The sequence below is a fragment of the Schistocerca serialis genome, chromosome 2 (genome assembly GCF_023864345.2).
Source record: "Schistocerca serialis cubense isolate TAMUIC-IGC-003099 chromosome 2, iqSchSeri2.2, whole genome shotgun sequence".
NCBI lineage: Eukaryota > Metazoa > Arthropoda > Insecta > Orthoptera > Acrididae > Schistocerca > Schistocerca serialis.
The window spans coordinates 1,025,843,717-1,025,864,853 of record NC_064639.1 but is presented as its reverse complement, the minus strand read 5'-3'; the positions used below and the strand labels follow the sequence as shown (position 1 = coordinate 1,025,864,853).

The 21,137-nt window shown below is 40.4% G+C and overlaps 1 protein-coding gene across 2 annotated transcripts in view; it reads right to left on the bottom strand.

The window, feature by feature from the left end:
- LOC126458436 (cilium assembly protein DZIP1-like) overlaps positions 1-21,137 on the bottom strand; it is a 289,883-nt gene that overhangs the window by 115,626 nt on the left and 153,120 nt on the right. For both annotated transcript variants that reach the window (XM_050095490.1, XM_050095491.1), the window contains exon 11: positions 16,822-17,038. In XM_050095490.1, coding sequence (XP_049951447.1) covers positions 16,822-17,038 — 217 coding nt within the window. The remainder of the gene's footprint in view (positions 1-16,821; positions 17,039-21,137) is intronic.

Genomic DNA, 21,137 nt, shown 5'->3' with positions numbered 1-21,137 from the left:
TAATATCATCCCACCAGTCATATTTGGCAATTTGGTTGAATCCTTTGAGCCATTTTGACAGGTCTTGTCCAGCATCTTCGGAAAAAAATTGATGGATGCCAAATGTGCAGCTGACTTACTGCTGTTTTAGTATCCATTGGTCTCATGAACACACAAACCTTAGGAATGAAATACTTCTTGTATTCTGTTCTCTGTCCATGTAGGTGACAGCTTTTACATCACCTAATTGGAGTCACTGTGATGTAGAGGTTTTGAAGTACCCAACGTCTTCGCCATGCAATGTCATGTCATAACCACAACCAAGTCCAAATCCAAAAGCAGGATCAGCAATATACAAGGTGCATTCAAGTTCTAAGGCCTCCGATTTTTTTTCTAATTAACTACTCACCCGAAATCGATGAAACTGGCGTTACTTCTCGACGTAATCGCCCTGCAGACGTACACATTTTCACATCGCTGATGCCATGATTCCATGGCAGCGGCAAAGGCTTCTTTAGGAGTCTGTTTTGACCACTAGAAAATCGCTGAGGCAATAGCAGCACGGCTGGTGAATGTGCGGCCACGGAGAGTGTCTTTCATTGTCGGAAAAAGCCAAAAGTCACTAGGAGCCAGGTCAGGTGAGTAGGGAACATGAGGAATCACTTCAAAGTTGTTATCACGAAGAAACTGTTGCGTAACGTTAGCTCAATGTGCGGGTGCGTTGTCTTGGTGAAACAGCACACGCGCAGCCCTTCCCGGACGTTTTCATTGCAGTGCAGGAAGGAATTTGTTCTTCAAAACATTTTCGTAGGATGCACCTGTTACCATAGTGCCCTTTGGAACGCAATGGGTAAGGATTACGCCCTCGCTGTCCCAGAACATGGACACCATCATTTTTTCAGCACTGGCGGTTACCCGAAATTTTTTTGGTGGCGGTGAATCTGTGTGCTTCCATTGAGCTGACTGGTGCTTTGTTTCTGGATTGAAAAATGGCATCCACGTCTCATCCATTGTCACAACCAACGAAAAGACAGTCCCATTCATGCTGTCGTTGCGCATCAACATTGCTTGGCAACATGCCATACAGGCAGCCCTGTGGTCGTCCGTCAGCATTTGTGGCACCCACCTGGATGACACTTTTCGCATTTTCAGGTCGTCATGCAGGGTTGTGTGCACAGAACCCACAGAAATGCCAACTCTGGAGGCGATCTGTTCAACAGTCATTCGGCGATCCCCCAAAACAATTCTCTCCACTTTCTCGATCATGTCGTCAGACCGGCTTGTGCGAGCCCGAGGTTGTTTTGGTTTGTTGTCACACGATGTTCTGCCTTCATTAAACTGTTGCACCCACGAATGCACTTTCGACACATCCATAACTCCATCACCACATGTCTCCTTCAACTGTCAATGAATTTCAATTGGTTTCACACCACGCAAATTCAGAAAACAAATGATTGCACGCTGTTCAAGTAAGGAAAATGTCATCATTTTAAGTATTTAAAACAGTTCTCATTCTCGCCGCTGGCGGTAAAATTCCATCTGCCGTATGGTGCTGCCATCTCTGGGACATATTGACAATGAACGCGGCCTCATTTTAAAACAATGCGCATGTTTCTATCTATTTCCAGTCGAGAGAAAAAAAATCGGAGGACTTCGAACTTGAATGCACCTCGTAGTACACCACTTAGCACAGGAAGAATGTTTATTAAGGACACTGGAGGGAGACTGCTGCTATTTAGGCAAACACTGAGTATGCAAACATTACATGTATAACATATTTATAAGATCTCTTCGTCAGGAAAGAGGGAAGGAGAGGAAAAGAAGAAAGGATGTGGGTTTTAAGGGAGAGGGTAAGGAGTCATTCCAATCCCGGGAGCGGAAAGACTTACCTAAGGGGGAAAAAAGGACAGGTATACACTCGCACACACACCCATATCCAACCGCACATACACAGACACAAGCAGACATTTGTAAAGGCAAAGAGTTTCCTAATGTCTGCTTGTGTTTGTGTATGTGCGGTTGGATACGGGTGTGTGTGCGAGTGTATACCTGTCCTTTTTTCCCCCTAAGGTAAGTCTTTCCGCTCCCGGGATTGGAATGACTCCTTACCCTCTCCCTTAAAACCCGCATCCCTTCGTCTTTTCCTCTCCTTCCCTCTTTCCTGACGAAGCAACCGTTGGTTGCGAAAGCTTGAATTTTGTGTGTATGTTTGTGTTTGTTTGTGTGTCTATCGACCTGCCAGCGCTTTCGTTTGGTAAGTCACATCATCTTTGTTTTTAGATATATTTTTCCCATGTGGAATGTTTCCCTCTATTATATCCATATTTATAAGATCTTCTAGAAATGATAAATACTAGATAACAAATAAATGTCAGCAATCAGATTTGAAATGGACATCTGCAACATACGAGCCAGTGACACCTACTTGTCTATAAAACACTAGTGCAAATAATGCCACGGCAACATTTAGGCAATTTATAATTAGGGTATAGAAAACACATACAATTTTTCAATTCAATTTTCAGTATATTTGGTATAATCAATCCATGAACTATGAAGAACAGCAAAGCTTTTTTTCATGTTGTCTACTGTACATGCATGTTACCAAATTACTGAGTGAATTAAAATGACACTAGAAAATATGTAGAAAATACTTCATGTGTAAGAACTCCACAGTTTAGTGAAAAAACATAAAGCATATACGGTAGTGCATAAACTATTATTTTTGTGACATTTTACATAAAAATATGATAACATAAATATCTTAATAAAACTTTTAATAGTGCATAATTTCCAAAAGCAGTAGGCAATCACTCATTGTTGCATGAGAGTGAGTGCATGATGTGGAGAGACTGGAGAGCACACTTGTCTTACATTCTGAATTCCAAAACTCATAACAACATTAACGCATCAAACACAAACTGACTTTTCAGTACAAAATCAGATGTCAGCTGTCTTTTCACCAATCAGTTTTCAATTCTGATGAGGACAATGCAGTTAATCACCAAAAGCAAAACTGTCAACTGTATAAGGCATGGCAAGGGATGTGAAACCCACACGGTAAGGTAACTTCCCCAAACTTTTTATTTCAAAATTATCATTAACATGCACAGCAAAAATTTCTAAACTGCTGTGTTTCAGAAGATCTGCCAAACTGTATATCTGATTAATCCTTGACATAAGGAAGGTGATAAAATGGTTTCTAATAACTAATGCTGCATTTAATTGTCTTCATAACATATAAAGTACTATCCAAAGCATGGTGCATGAGGTTAGTGGAGCAGATATATCATCAGCTTGTAGAATACCAAGTGCACTTCAAGAACAAAGATCGCAGAGACTGGAGTGTGACCGAGCGAGGTGGCGCAGTGTTAGCACACTGGACTCGCATTCGGGAGGACGACGGTTCAATCCCGCGCTCGGCCATCCTGATTTAGGTTTTCTGTCATTTTCCTAAATCGCTCCAGGCAAATGCCAGGATGGTTCCTTTGAAAGGGCACGGCCAACCTCCTTCCCCATCCTTCCCTAATCCAATGAGACCGATGACCTCGCTGTTTGGTCTCTTCACCCAAACAACCCAACCCAATCCTGGAGTGTGAAAGTAGCACTGGAAATCAATCTCTGCAAAAATCTAGTAAGAATCTTGATGATGAGGATTGGTGGTGTTGGTGCATGACACCAAGGTCTTTAGCACAATACAAAAAATATTGATAAAAAGCAACTCATGGAATTATAAAATTTCAACTACAATAAAAAAAAAAAAGGATGCAGCAAAACGTGTGTGCGTGCGCACTCACTCACTCACTCACTCACACACACACACACACACACACACACACACACACACACAAAAGTACAAAAATTATGGTGGTATCTAAACCATAAGACTAAAAAAGGAAAAACTGATGGAAAGCACTAAAATAGCATTAACATATAGTTGTGGTTGGTTAATGCTGGAATAAGAAGGATGAGCCAGCCACTCTGCAAAACACTAAAATGTCCAGTATTAAAAGCTTGACCATAATCATCTCAGCATCAGGTAAAACAGAGGCAGACCTCCACTTAAAACTGCTTCTGCACACTTATCAAAATTTAAAATGCACTCATTTAATATGTGACATACAGTGATTTGCACCAAGCCACAGGTAGCACAGACTGGGAGGGGGGTTCTTCTTGCTGGCATAAAAAGCCATGTTTTAGGAGACAGTGCCCAATTGAGAGACAGGTGAGGGCCATTCATCGAGCCTGAATGATCAACATGTGGAACACCACAGCTGGACGGATGGCTTTACCTGCTGCAGCTATTTGTCCCTCTCTGTTAGTCACTCCTTCTCCCACAACTGCATGGATCTCCAATTCACGAGCAAACTGACAGCCTGCATATTGGACCATTTTCTAAGCTGGGTACATAAGCTGCCATGATTGTAAGGCACTAAGGGAATCAAAGTAGATGAGAAACCTTTTGCCTTGACACCTGAGGTAGTCCCATACTGGGATTCATCAGTGTACACAACTTCCAAACTGAAACGTCTATCTCAAAAGTTAAAAAAACAGAGATTTAAATTTAAATCTGCAGTCCACGCTTTCTTGAATTTTGTCAAGTCTTAAATAACTTTGGGCCTCTTTAGTACCCAAGTTAGAGATCTGCTCCAACCTTGGTGTAAAACAACCAGCCACACCCACCTCTAAAAGTTAGCCCTTCATGCAAAGTCCATAGGGCCTCATCACCTATTGTCAATAACAATAAAGCTCTTCCATTCGTGGTCAAGTAAGGGTATGGTGCATAGGTGTGTATGGCATGAAAAGTGTTTCACACACCTTTCATACCATGAGGAGATGTCACCTGATGTGAATGTTCACTGGCCTCAGTGTAAAGGCTCAATATCTGGCTGTTTCTGAAGGCACCAGTAGCCAGCTGAATTCCTGCATAGTGTACATGTCAGATATTTTCAAATAAGAGGGTTGTGGAGATCCTTAAACTGTATGCCCATAATCAGGCCAAGATCACACGAATGGACTGTGAAACTGGAGCTGAAAAATTCAGTCTAGTCCCCTTGAATTTTGACCAAGACATTTTCAAATACTAAGTGCTTTTAGGAACAGTCTATTAGGTGCCTAAGGAGTGGCAACCATGTAAGTTTAGAGTCAAAGGTGCGGCCCAAAAACCACAGCATGTTTTTAAAATTGGAAACAGTATTCCTCATCCTCAACTCAGGAAAGTTTAAAACAGAAAGTGAATAGTTAAAAATAACATTCACAGATTTCTTGGTGGAGAAATTTAAACTCTTCTTCACTGCCCATTCCTCCAACCATCGAATAGTCAGTTACAACTGACAAGTTGTTGCAAGGCTCAAGGAGGGAAAAAAAGGCAGTGAAGTCCTCAACAAATAAAAATCATTGGACAGGATATTTAACAACTGATGTGACACTATTAACATCTATGACAAAGACAGTCACACTTAAAACACTACCTTCAGGGAGATCGTTGTCCTTCTCAAAGCAATCTGAGAGGACACCACCAGTTCAAAACTAAACTAGTGTGGTAAGAGGAAGGACCATATACAGGAGGGAAGACATCATCTAAAACCCCACTCATGGAGCTGCCTGAGCATAATATGCCTCCAATTATTATCCTCAGCCTTCTTAGTGCCAAAAGATACATCCAGTAAGTGATTCTGGTACAAGAAAGCTTGTTGTATAGTCACTTCCATTAGGGTCACGTTATCGAAGGTGGAGCAATATCCTGGGGATCTACAAGGTGTATGATGAAAGTAATGAGACTGAGAAAACTATGAGCAATGTGGCAACATGTGTTGTTGTTCTTGAGTACACTGGTGTGTTCATCCCTTCCAGAGGCTCAGTCCAAGTTTCATCTCCGTACAATTATCACGAGTTTTGAGAGCACCATCAGTGATGCTGTTACGCCATAAAGTTTTGTGTTAAACTTGGGGAATCCATGAGTGTTACCTGTGAAAAGTTTAAACAGGGCTTTGGGGAATGTTTCTTATTAAGAGCACAAGCTTTTTGCTGGAACAGATCATTTTTAGAAGGCCAAGAGCACATTGAAGATGAACCTTGTACAGCAAGATCTTTAACTTCGAAAACCAAGGAAAACATCAACCCTGTGCATGCTCTTGTGAGATCAGACTGATGTATGATGAGTGATTAGTTAAATTTAAACACTTTCACCATACAGCAAATTTTGACCAAAGATTTACACATGTGAAAAGTTTGTGCCAAAATGGTTCCGATAAACTTTACAACTGATTACAAGACTAACTGATGAAACCTGTGCTTTGATCTTCTTAATAAGATTGCCAATGACTACAAAATGTTTTGTCATGTGATCACAGGTGATGAATCCTGGATTTTTGAGTACAATTCTGAGACAAGGTGACAAAGTGAGGAGTAGTACACTGAGACGTCTCCTTGACCGAAAAAAGCTCAAATGAGAAAATAAAAAATCAAACCAATTCTGATTTGCTTTTGTTTTTGGCAGTACGGGTATCGCACATAAAGAATTTCTTCCTCTAGGACAAACTGTTAATCAAGTGTTTTACACAGATCTTCTTGAAAGGCTCAAGAAAAATATGAACTGTGTGAGACCAGACACTGCAGACAAGTGGATGCTGCATCATGACAATGTCCCACGTCTCACAGCCTCTTCCATGACAAAATTCTTGACCTCAAAAGGCATTCCTGTTGTTCCACAGCAGCACCCAATTCACCTGATCTTAGTCGTTGTGACTTTTTTCTTTTCCTAAAATTGAAAAATGTCTTAAAATAACATCAGTTTGAGACCCTGGAGAACATTCAAAGGAATGTGGCCAGTATGTTAAAAGGTCCCACCAGATGAAGCCTTTCCGTGCTGCTACCGAGACTTGGAACAATATCTTCGCTGGTATATAGCTGTTGAAGGGAACTACTTTGAAGAAGATGATGATGACTGGTTTGTGAGGTGCTCAACTGCACAGTCATCAGTGCCTGTAAATTTCACAGTCTAATCTAGCCACTGTCACAAATGAGGATGAAATGATGAGGACAACACAAACAGCCAGTCCTCGAGCAGAGAAAAATCCCCAACACGACAAGGAATCGAACCCAGGACCCCATGATCCAGAGGTAGCAATGCTAGCCACTAGACCACGAGCTGCAGACGGAACTACTTTGAAGGGAACAATGTTGCTGTCTGAAAAAAATAAAAACTTTTAGATAAAAAAATCAGTTTCAATACCCTTCTCACACGCCTTGAATACTGAAAGTAACAGAAGCTGCCTGGATTCTATGATCCCGACAAGGTGACTGACCACCCACTTCAAGTTCTTTCCCAAGCAGCTAACAAGGTAACACCACAATAACTACTCAGGCATGTGCAGTCCTTCCCAGGTTTTAAAAGTGGAATTAAAATTGCCTCTTGCCATGAGTTGGGAAAGTGTCCTGTAGCCCAAATGACGTTAAAAAGCATGAGGAGGATTTCTTTGCTCCACCCTGTGTGGTGCCATAACATATTACAATGGATCCTGTCATGACAAGGTGATGTGTCACAAGCCACAAATAATGGAGAGTCCACCTCCCACAGGGAGAAGGGACTATTGTATTCTTCATCAGTAGAGGAATTGAAGTCCCTACTGCCTGCCCTCTGCAGCCACTCAGTAGCATCAGAAACCTGAATCCTGATTGGAATTTGTTGTAACTGTGGAAAAATAGGCTGCCATAGTCTGGGCAATGTCTTGTGGGTTGGTCTGTAGTCTTCCACTCCTCACTACAGCAGCCACTGTGTGGTGGTCCCACCTGCTTTATTTATTTCGTAGAACATTTGTTGTTCTTGGTGTCGGCATACTGCATTGCTACACTGGCTGAAAAATGGAGTTTGTAATTTGGACAATGACTACTGTAAATAATGTAGCTGACATACGCACAGTTGTGTTTCACTGTCTTTTATTTTCACTGTTTACAACTGCCCCAATATTACACAGTTATATGACCAGTGCACTATTGTTCAACTTTCCATAAGCCTCATTAATAGTGTGCAGGCAAACCTCCACGTACTGCTACAATAGTTTACTATTGAACATCTACAAGCAGTAAAAACCTAACCACAAAGTTCACAATTCTTGAAGAATAGAAAGGTACATATGGAACAGACACTGTCATTGTTTTTACACATGGCCTAACTGTTTAACACTTATTCCACTGTTAATCTGAAGCATTGTTGTTGTCCTAACCAACACAGATTTCTCGTCTGAAACTTGGATGTGGACTGACTGTCTTATGACCAAAAATCGGGCCCTTATATATCATCACAATAATAGGCCCAAAAACTACACACTGTTTCAAGATAAATTTAAATAAATTACAATTTAAACTTAACTCATTAAATTAACTGATCGCATCAAAAAATTCCGTCTTTTTAACAGTTTCTTCTACAACAAGGTTTAGGCCTAATTATTTGTTTAAATGATGAAATTAACATACATCATTATGTGAACAATGCTTCTGAAAAACTGTTAATTACTTTGGAATTAATGAAGGGCTGGCTTTGCTAACACGTTTTCGAATAGAGACAAATAAATACTTTAAGATTACTAATATTTCGTCTTCCAAATGTTTATAATTAGTACATAGCTTATATTTGTTTATCAGTCAACAATAGAATTTAAGTTATGAAACAATTACTGATTTTGTCCTATAATGAAAGATACTAACTAAGAGTAGTCAAAATAAATTATAAAATCAGTTACAAACATAAAACTAGGTACAAAATTAGGCCTGGTGTTATATTTTTTAAAACTACGGGCCAATCTTACTCTTTTATGACAATGCAGATTATATTCACATATGTTAATGGTAACTAGTTAAACATGAAAAATGAAATTAAGGAGGCAGAAGGCAAAACAAGAGGGTTATTACAATTATCCCAGCCTGCTTCGTCACAACTGGGCACCTACCTCCTCTTCCAGAAATCTGCCTGATGGTCTCCCATACAATTAATGGAATGATTGATAGGGCTCAGGAACTGTTGCCACAATCTCCCTTTACTGTCCCTAACAATTCAGCAACATTTCGCATCACTACCGAGAGACTACGAGGTTCTCTGCTGTTGCCCAGGGCTTGAAGCTATGCGCAGAGGGCCCTCTTGTTCCTGCTTGCAGAGCAGCATTTGTCCAGCCACCAAGGAACAGGCTGCCTTTTCAACTGACCCGAACACTGCAGAATGGATGCCTCATTGGTGTGGTGGATTATTTTGATAATATAATCCACCCATTCCTGGACACTGTCACAATGATCGAACACAGAATGTGGGCTGAAAAGTGGCCAGTCTATGCTACAGAGCACCCAATGCAGTGGCTTTCTTTCAGGTGCCACTCTGTCTGGCAGGTGAATTCAGATCAGGAACTTATGCCTCACAAAATGATCACAATGACAATATTTGAGAAATCAGAGTTAATACTGAGACTTACCAACTATCATTCTTTCCATGCACCACTCGCAAGTGAAACAGAGAATCAAGGATCAGTCAGTGGTAACAGAAGTACCCCTGCCACACACCATCAGGTGCCTTTGCAGTATTGATGTAGATGTAGGAAGTGATCGCTTGAGCAAAAGTCTTCAACCATTTCCCACTGAGCAGCGTGTCCAGTGGCTAGAGAGCATACCGACAGATCGAGTACAATGAACGACCATGTTGCATTGCTGAGGTGTGTGTGCTCTATTCCATCTTCAACAAATACACACACACGAGAACATGAGAATGCTCTCAATTGCTCTGCCCCAGGGGCAGCTGACTTAGAGTACCAAAGCAAATTGTGTGTGTTAAAATTACCACAGAGAAGGAAAGGTCAAGGGAGCTGAGTAAGGAATCCACTGGGAGCCCCTCTGTCAAGCACATCATAACGGAAAGGAAGAGTGAATATAGTGTTAACTTATGAAGCACATGTACTGATACAGTGACTGATTCTGGATGGTTGTGAGGGAGAGAAGTGAGGAGGGTAGTTGTTTCTTACGAAAAAAGCCTCTCCTCCTTAGCTCTCCTCCACTAAGATCACCCTTTTCTTGGAGAATGTAGCCACATATCTTGCAGGTATCAGACAATTTAAAATGTGTCTCTTCAAGACAGATACACATTGATTTACTCTGAGCTAATAGATGCAGTTCCTCTAAATGTGTCCTATACCTCTTAACTATAGAAGCCATCTTAATGGTGAGGTTTTCCTCTGTCTTTTCTTCCCCCTGTCGTTTCTCTTTGGTCGAGAGGTTGCAGCAGAGGAGGGACGGAGGGAGGGAGGGAGGGAGGGAGGGAGGGAGGGTGGTGTTACTTGAGGGACTTGCTGGTTTTCTCAGGCAGATGTCAATGTTCGTAGCATTGATGATATGGTTAGCATCTGATCTGTCAGACAGGACCACGGTCATATGGTCTGATGGCTTCAGACTTCATCATCTTAGCCTGTTGGTTTTTGTCCTCAGTTTGGAGCTGGTGGCAAGGCCATTTTAACAAAGATATTTTGCTGTCTCTCTTTTATTGTCTACCATGAGAGTTTGCTATTCTTTCTGATATTAGATTCATTAGCCATCATTACTTCAGTGGTATGAGAGGTTGGTTGTGGGACTAGTGATGCAGGCTTGCAGCTGCACTGACAGGTTCATGTGCTCTGCTCAGCTGTCAAAGTCTGAGTACCAACACTAGTCTTCTCTACAGTCCGCTTTAATACTGAGGTAACTGGATACATGAAAGCAGGTGACTGTGTGGCCTTAAATGCCCCCCCCCCTTTTTTTGCAGGTTAGGAGATTTGTTGGGTGACTTTAATCTAATGTATTTTCTTCTCTTTCATGAAGACAGGACATTCCTTGCTCCAAAGCAGAACAGACTGGGAGCAATTGACATACACACTGGAGGGGCATTACATTAAATACTTGATTTATGGACAACGGGGCAGTGCATCTTTCACATGTGTTACACAGCCTATGGCGGTGTAACCCAGGCATTGAAATGTAAAGCAGCATACTGGATTAGGTACATAGGGCTTGACTTTCCACTTTCCACAATATATACAGGCAACTCTGGTAGATTGAATGTTGAATGACTTTGGTTGCTCATCATAAACACTTTTTACAAAATTCTGTTTTTTGGTGACACATTCGTTTTCCTGTTCCTGTTGGAGTTCCATGGTATCTATATCATTTTATCAAGTTGTAGCACATCACAACTCTTTTATAACACTTTAGCCCAGCGTGCAGTAACTGTTGCTGTTGATAGCATATTCTCCATGTAGTTTAGCGTTCAAGAATTTGTTCACGTGGGAAACTTTCAGTGTCTCCCGCTGGAGTATATGATTATGCAGCCTCTTGAAGACTTAACTTGTCCTGGAACCCCTTCACGAGGTCTCCTTTTTTGAGTCATCCGTCTTCTGATTGGTTTGATGCAACCTGCCAGAATTCCTCTCCTGTGCCATCCTTTTCATCACAGAGTGGCATTTACAATCTATATCCTCAATTATTTGCTGGATGTATTTCAAATCTCTGTTTGCCTCTACAGTTCATATCCTCTGGAGCTCCCTCTAGTACCAAGGAAGTTTTTCTGTGATGTCTTCACAGATGTCCTACCATCTTGTCCCTTCTTTTTGTCTGTGTTTACCATACAGTTCTTTCCTCCAATTCTCTGGAGGACTTCCTCATTTCTTACTTTAACAGTCCACCTGATTTTCAACATTCTTCTGTAGCATGACATCTCAAATGCTTCAATTCTCTTCTTTTCCAGTTTGTCCACAGTCCATGTTTAACTAACATAGAAGGCTGTGCTCCAAATTCTTAGAAATTTCTTCCTCAAATTAAGGCCTAAGTTTGATACTAGCAGACTCCCCCTGGCCAGGAATGCCCTTTCTGCCAGCATCAGTTTGCCTTTTTTGCCCTCCCCACTCTTACAGTCATGGGATACTTTGCTGTCTAGGTAGCTGAATTCCTTAACTCCATCTACTTCATGATCAATAATTCAGGTGTTAACTTTCTTGCTGTTCTCAATTCTGCTACTTCTCATTACTTTCATCTTTCTTTGATTTATTCTCAGTCAATATTCTGCACTTATTACCAAATCTGTAATTCTTCTTCACTTCCACTGAGGATAACAATATCACAAGAAAATCTTATCACTGATATCCTTCCACCTCGAATTTTGATTCCACTTTTTAACCTTTATTTTATTTCTGTCATTGCTTCTTTGATGTATATAATTGACAGTAGGGGTGAAAGACTACATCTCTGTCTTACAAACTTTTTAATCTGGGAACTTTACTCTTGGTCTTTCACTCTTATTATTCCCTCTTGGCTCTTGTACATATTGTATATTAGCCATCTTTCCCTACAGCTCATCCCTATTTTTCTCAGAATTTCGAACATCTTGACATTGCCAAATGCTATTTCGAGGTCAACAAATCCTATGAAGATGTTTTGATGTTTCTTTAGTATTACACCCATTATCAATCGCAAAGTCAGAACTGCATCTCTGGTGCCTCTCTCTTTCTTTTCTAAAGTCAAACTGATCATCATTTAACACATCCTCAATTTTCTTTTCCATTTTTCTGTATTTTATTCTTGTCAGCAACTTGGATGCATGTGCTGTTAAGCTAAATGTGTGATAATTCTCACACGTGTTGGCTCTTGCAATCTTTGGAATTGTGTGCATAATGTTTTTCCAAAAGTTTGATGCTATATCACCAGTCTCATAGAATCTACACATCAATGTGAATAGTCATTTTGTTGCCACTTCTCCCAATGATTTTAGAAATTCTGATTGCATCACTTCTACCTTATTCATTCTTAAACTCATCCAACGCTCTTTTAAATTCTGATTCTAATACTGGTCACCTATCTCTTTCCTGTTAACTTCTGTTTCTTCTTGTGTCACAGCAGACAAATTTTGCCTCTCACAGAGGCCATAAATATACTCTTTCCAATTATTCACTCTCTCCTCTGCATTTAACAGTGGAATCCCAGTGTTACCACCCTTGCCTTCAGTTTCACCAAAGATTGTTTTGCCTTTTGTATAAGCTGAGTCAATCCTTCCGACGATCATTTCTTTTTCAATTTCTCCACACTTTTCTTGTAGCCATTCTGCTCTAGCTTCCCTACACTTCCTATTTATGTTGTTCCTAAGTGACTTGTATTTCTGTATTCTTGAATTTCCATGAACATTTTTGTGCTTCCTTCTTTCATTGACCAACTGAAATATTTCTTCTGTTACTCATGGTTTCTTTGCAGTGACCATTTTTGTACGTATGTTTTTCTTTCCAGCTTCTGTGGAGGTCCTTCTTAGAGCTGTCTATTCCTCTTCAATTGAACTGCCTACTGAGCTATTTCTTATTGCAGTATGTATAGCCTCAGAGAATGAATCTTCCTTACTAGTCTCTTTCAACATTTGCCTACTCTTCATCATTATTAAATTATGATCTGAGTCTATAGCTGCTCCTGTGTAGGTTTTACAATCCAGTATCTAATTTTGGAGTCTCTGCCTGGACATGATGTAATCTAACTGAAATCTTCCCATATCTCCTGGTCTTCTCCAAGTATACCTTGTCCTCTTGTGATTCTTGAACAGAGTATTCACTATTATTAGCTGAAATTTATTGCAGAATTCAATTAGTCTTTCTCCTCTGTCGCTCCTAGTTGTTGTTGTTGTTGTTGTTGTTGTTGTGTTCAGTCCTGAGACTGGTTTGATGCAGCTCTCCATGCTACCCTATCCTGTGCAAGCTTCTTCATCTCCCAGTACTTACTGCCTCCTACATCCTTCTGAATCTGCTTAGTGTATTCACCTCTTGGTCTCCCTCTATGATTTTTACCCTCCATGCTGCCCTCCAATGCTAAATTTGTGATCCCTTGATGCCTCAGAACATGTCCTACCAACCAATCCGTTCTTCTTGTCAAGTTGTGCCACAAACTCCTCTTCTCCCCAATTCTATTCAATACCTCCTCATTAGTTATGTGATCTGCCCATCTGATCTTCAGCATTTATCTGTAGCACCACATTTCGAAAGCTTCTATTCTCTTCTTGTCCAAACTATTTATCGTCCATGTTTCACTTCCATACATGGCTACACTCCATACAAATACTTTCAGAAACGACTTCCTGACACTTAAATCTATACTCAATGTTAACAAATTTCTCTTCTTCAGAAACGCTTCCTTGCCATTGCCAGTCTACACTTTATATCCTCTCTACTTCGACCATTATCAGTTATTTTGCTCCCCAAATAGCGAAACTCATTTACTACTTTAAGCGTCTCATTTTTCTAATCTAATTCCCTCAGCATCACCCGATTTAATTCGACTACACTCCATTATCCTCGTTTTGCTTTTGTTGGTGTTCATCTTATATCCTCCTTTCAAGACACTGTCCATTCCATTCAACTGCTCTTCCAAGTCCTTTGCTGTCTCTGACAGAATTGCAATGTCATCGGCAAACCTCAAAGTTTTTATTTCTTCTCCATGGATTTTAATTCCTACTCCAATTTTTTCTTTTGTTTCCTTTACTGCTTGCTCAATATACAGATTGAATAATATCGGGGATAGGCTACAACCCTGTCTCACTCCCTTCCCAACCACTGGTTCCCTTTCATGTCCCTCGACTGTTATAACTGCCATCTGGTTTCTGTACAAATTGTAAATAGCCTTTCACTCCCTGTATTTTACCCCTGCCACCTTCAGAATTTGAAAGAGCGTATTCCAGTCAACATTGTCAAAAGCTTTCTCTAAGTCTACAAACGCTAGAAACATAGGTTTGCCTTTCCTTAATCTAGCTTCTAAGATAAGTCGTAGGGTCAGTATTGCCTCACGTGTTCCGATATTTCTACGGAATCCAAACTGATCTTCCCCGAGGTCAGCTTCTACTCGTAGTACCAAGCCCATATTCTCCCTTAAACGTTTCTTCTACTCCTTCCCCTACAACAATATCCCTGTCCCCCATGACTATTAGATTTTCATCTCCCTTTATGTACTGAATTAACCATTCAATATCCTCACACACTTTCTCTGTCTCTTCATCGTCAGCTTGTAACATTGGCATGTGCACCTGAACTAATGTTGTAGGTGTTGGTTTGCTGTCGATTCTGATGACAACAGCCATATCACTGAACTGTTCACAGTAATTCACTCTCTGCCCTACCTTCTTATTTACGACAAATCCTACTCCCATAATACTATTTTCTGCTGCTGTTGATATTACCCTATACTCATCTAGAAATCCTTGACTTCTTTTCTTTCAGTTCAATGACCCCCCCACCCTACGTCTAGTCTGAGCCTTAGCATTTTCCTTTTCAGATTTTCTGGTTTCCCTACCACATTCAAACTTCTGAGATTCCACACCCCGACTCATAGAATGTTATCTCTTCACTGGGTATTCAATCTTTTTCTCTCGATCACCTTCCCCTTTGCAGTCCCTTCCTGGAGATCCAATGAGGGACAAGTCTGGAATCTTTTGCAAATGGAGAGATCATCATGACACTTTTCTATTACAGACCACTTGTCCTGCGGATACACCTTATGCATCTTTAATGCAGTGGTTTCCATTCCTTTCACAATCTCATGCCGTTGATCACTGCTGATTCTTTGGTCTTTAGGGGCAGTTTCCCACCTCAAGGGCAAGAGTGTGCTCTGAACCTCTCTCCACTCCTCTGCTCTCTGTGACAAGCCCATTGGCTGAATGGGGTGACTTCGTATCATGGAAGTCTTTGGCCACCCTTGTAGGTGAATTTTATTCAGAATTTCAGCAGTGGCAGGGTTCAAACCCAGGACCGAGGATGTGTTGATTATTAATCAAAGACACTACCTATAGACCACAGTCGCCAAGAGCTTTGCAAATGTAGAAAGCTGACAACTTTTCAGAGGAACCTTTTACTCATTTAAGAACAGTATGTACATTATCTACCAAAGAGTGTGGTCTGCTTCACTGCTCTGTTGTACATCCACCAACATACCAGGTGGACTAGAGACACATGGTCTTTTAGGAGTTGGGGTGTTAATACTGCCCAATGGACCACCAAAACAACAGGGAGTAGAAAAAATGATTTAGGGTTCATGGAAATCCCACGCGTAACTAGGGAATTAAGTGTATACCCAGACAGAGCCTGTTTCTCTGCGTAGGCCTGGTGTGTGTGTGTGTGTGTGTGTGTGTGTGTGTGTGTGTGTCCCAGTTTGGCAAAATAGGGACGAAGTGCCAATTTCAATTTCTTCCCATCTTTTCTTTTCTTTTCCTTCAATATTCTTTCACCATTTTATCATGTCTCTTTTTTTCTTTCTTCAGACCACTTCAGACCTATTCCCTAACTGCTCCTGCCCTTAACACTTTCTTTCCAAAAATGTTTTTTTCTGGTGCTTCTGTCTTTACATTGCGTACATCTAAAACTTTTTTAACTTCTCAAATACAGCTTCTTGTTAATTTTTTTTCCCACAGACACTTGAATATATGTTTTATCGGCATATTGTCATTTATACTATATAAATGTCCAAATATTATCAGTCTTCTGTTCCTCATTTTTTTCTATATTTTGTAAATATGTATTACAGTTTATTTTCTTTTCTTTTCTGACATGTTCTACACTAGTAATCTCCTCACTATTGGTCTACAAAATAAACTGTATATCTAAGCTAATTTTATGAGAGGGAAATGGCTAGGAAGATGATAATGATGAATATTTGAGAAAAGTTGGTTTGAAAATGCCATAAATATTAAAAATAAAATTACAGAGTCATCATATAACTACATGAATACTATTTCTGCTGTATGTTTCTATTAATGAAATATTTATTAATAAGAAAACTATACACAAATAAGTCATTAAATTAAAGATAATTTACTTGAATTTCCAATGTCCTCTGATTGGTTCAAACCATGTGCTTTTCTTTTCACACGGTTTATGATGCTGTCAACTTGCAAAGACCTGGGATTCCTCACAGCAGCTGTCTTCTTTGTTGAAATATCATCTCTCAATGTTTTTGTGCCATTAAGGGTAATGAGTCTCTGTCTGACCTTATTTAGTAAAAATTCTCTGACTTTGAAGTAATCCACATACCTCTGTAAAATAAATCATCATTTTCATCAGCATCACAATCATGTAGGCACAGAAACATATACACACAAGGTTAATGAAGCATATTTTGAATTTCTCTTTTCTTGTGATAATATTTAACTATTCAAGAAGTATTTTGATAAAGGTATATACGATAATTCAGTAATTATATTTTGAGTTTGAAGAATGATTCATTCACACATTGCACTCCATATAGCCATATAGAGAGGATCCTCAACTATGAAGAAAGGGACAAAATATACATTATCATAGAGGTGAAATTATGATGAAGTGTGTCTGTTGATTCCATTAAAAACTACAATGCTTGGAGAAAAATCTATCTATACACTCTCAAAGCCACCTTATGGCAAGTAGTGGACAGTACTTCGAGATTCATTTTTCCTGTCACGATCATCATGTGATAGGTTTGTTGGGGGAGTATTGTGTTGCCCGATTCTTCTTGTAGTGTAAATCCTCAGAATATTACAGTAAACCTTTCATAGCACACAATACTTCTCTTGCAGCATCTGCCACTGGAGTTTAATGAACATCTCTGCATTGCTCTGCCGCTGTCTGAAAAGACACTGATGAAACATTCTACTAGTCTTTAGATCTTCTCTGTCTCCTTTCCTTCTCTGTTCACTGCTATTCCCACTGCAACTGAAAATGCCAAATGGTTCTTGGTTCTAAAAGCTTTCAGCAGTGATGTACCTTCGATTTATGATTTTTTTCTGGTACTAGCAGTCAATATCAAAAACTACTAGCGGATAGGGGAATGCCTCCTAGATATAGGTGGTACCGAAGAAATGAAATACTCGGGGCGGACCAAAACTACTAGTAGCGTCTGTTCCCACAGTGGGCGGCTACAAAAGGCGTCTGCTCCACATGTCAGTGGCGGCCTCAACCAATCTCCTGATCTGGAAAGTCAGGTTGTAGTCGGCAGCATGCCATACATCCAACTACTAAACATTATGATGGTACAACGAGAAAAATCTCATTACCCCGGGCCCCAGTCAATAGACTGGGATTGTCGTGAGCATCGGATTCCGGGGGCTCACGGACATCATGAGAAGAATCGGAGCTTCTCAAACTCCCTCAAGACCAAATGCAAACACTACATCGGCACACTCAACGTGAACACACTGATGAAGACAGGAAAGATGAAACAACTGACAGACACTCTCGAAAAATTTCAAATCAAAATATGTGCACTGCAAGAAACACGATTCACAGACGAAGACCATTTCAACACGGAGAATTTCAGAATATACAAAGGAAAACCATCGAGACAACTGAAATACCTAAGGCTTTTTGGCACAGGATTTGCAGTACACAGGTCCATCACAGACAGCATAATCGACTTTTCGTCACCAAACGAAAGAATCAGCACCATCACAGTGAAATCAGCCAATAAATCCTACACAATAATCAACGCACATGCACCAACTAATGACTACAACAGGAAAAACCCGGACGAAATTGATGACTTCTGGACGACAATGGAAGAAACTATCAGAAAAATTCCTGCACATAGAGTCAAAATAATACTGGGAGACTTCAACGCCAAACTCGGAAAAGAAAAGATATACAGACATATCACAGGAAAACATACTCCACACAAAGACACCAAAAAGAACAGAAAACATCTGATAGACTTTTGCAAAAGCCACGACCTCGCCATTATGTCAACAAAATTCAAGAAACCAACACGAAAACTTACCACATGGAAATTCCCCAGCGGAAAGCAAGAACTACAAATCAACCTCGTAATAGTGCAGAAAGACTCACAAAAAGAAATTTTGAACATAGACACCCGTAAAGGCTACTTCGACTCAGACCACCACCTACTACAGATCAAGATTCGTCTTTTGCCCAAGAAAAAGCTCCAGAAGAACAAAATTGTTAGACCAGATCCAGAATACGTTACTTTAAACCAGACACAAATATTACACAAAATTAAAATGGAGAAAACGACAGACTGGACACAACTTTCACGAAGAATCCGAGAGGCCATGAAACTAGCACAAGCACCACGCACACGGAAACACTGTTGGTGGAACCACACATGTGACCAAGCTACTGACCAACGAATCCGTGCATGGAAAAACTTTAGTAGCCATAAATCCCAAGAGAATTGGATGAACTTCTTGAAAACACAGAAGCAATCAAGCACAATCATTCGCAGTGAAAAACGACAGTATGACAAACGGCGACTGACAGAGATCGAATCGGACTTCATGAAGAACAATACAAGAAACTTCTACAGAACGTTCAGAGAAAATATGACTGGATATCAACCACCCAACTTGTGCTTCAGAAGACTTGATGGAACCCTAGAAACCAATACCAAAAACAATTGTGACATTCTGGCAAAGTACTTTGAAAAACTGCTCAACACGGACCACCCCCCCCCCCCCCCCCCATGGAAGAAATGATGACAGAAACGAGCACATACAATCCAGATAGTGAACCTCCAACTCTAGAAGAAGTTAAAGAAATAATAAAGTCACTCAAGAATCGTAGAGCACCAGGAGACTATGGCATCATCGCGGAAATCTGGAAGTTACAAGACCCAGAACTCACCAAAGACATCAACAGGATCTTGGAAGACATCAGGAAGACCATGAAAATTCCTGACGACTGGAAAACTGCCCTGATACACCCACTACACAAAAGAGGTGACAAGACTGATCTGAACGACTACAGAGGAATATCCCTACTACCGGTCACATACAAGATCCTCTCTAAAGCTTTACTGAACAGACTAGAATGCCAGACCGACCACTTGATTGGGGAATACCAAGCAGGCTTCCGTAAAGGGCGGTCTTGTGCAGAACAAATTTGGAACCTGAAAATAATTTTACAACACAAACAGAACCTGATCATTACCTTTGTTGACTTCAAAAAGGTGTACGACTCTATCGACCGGAAAACTCTCTTCAAAATTCTAGCAGAATACAAAGTAGACAACAAAACACGGGCTACCATAGAGCAAACTTTAACCAACACAACCTCCAAAGTAAAGTTCTGTGGGGAACTATCAGAGCCCTTTGAAATTCGCACAGGTGTCCGACAAGGCGATGGCCTCTCACCTCTCCTTTTCAATCTGGTGTTAGATAAGGTCATAAAAGAATGGGAAACATCACAACAGGGGATAACCTTAGGAAACCTACATATTAAATGCCTGGCTTTTGCAGACGATTTGGCGATTGTCACGAAAGGTATAAAGGAAACAAAAGACGCTATTGAAAAACTGCACGAAATCGCTTCCAAAACTGGACTACAGATCTCTTACGAAAAGACACAGTTTATGAACACAAAGAAACTCTCATCTCGGAACACAAAGTATGGCACGATTTACAAAACGGCAAACTTCAAATACCTCGGTGAAAAACTACAAATGAGTGGACATAACAGAGACTCAAACGAAGAAAGAAAGACTAAACTGGACAAGGCATACAAAGTAGTGTGGAATCATTACAACAAGAAGTCTATCTCACAAAAAGCCAAATTACGCCATTACGACACGTTGGTGCTCCCCGAGGCACTATATGCAGCAGAGCCCACACTAATCCTAGGGCATACACGTATCAGACAACTAGAAAAAGTAGAACGGAAAATACTTAGGAAAATATTTGGCGCAACTAACAACAATGGAATTTGGATCAAGAAACCTACAGAGGAACTGTACAAACATACGGAGACAATCACAGAAAAGATTAGAAAACGCAGACTACAATTCTATGGACACCTATACAGAATGCCATCACACAGGCTGACCAAACAGATCTTTGACTGGGTAACCACTAGAAACAACAAATGGGTGGCAGAGGTAGAAAACGACCTGAACCAACTCAACATAACAGCAGACACAATAAACGACAGAATAAAGTTCAGAAACATCATTAAGAAAAGTAAACTACATGAGATACAATGTGACAAACAAACAGGCATTAAATGGACCGAAGAACGCAAGCAAGATCACAGCCAGAAGATGAAAGAAATATGGGCAACCAAAAAGGCAGTCAAGATGAAGCCGAAGACACAAAGCCGACAAGAAGCATGGACAGAGGACCGGAAACAGAAACACAGCAAGAAAATGAG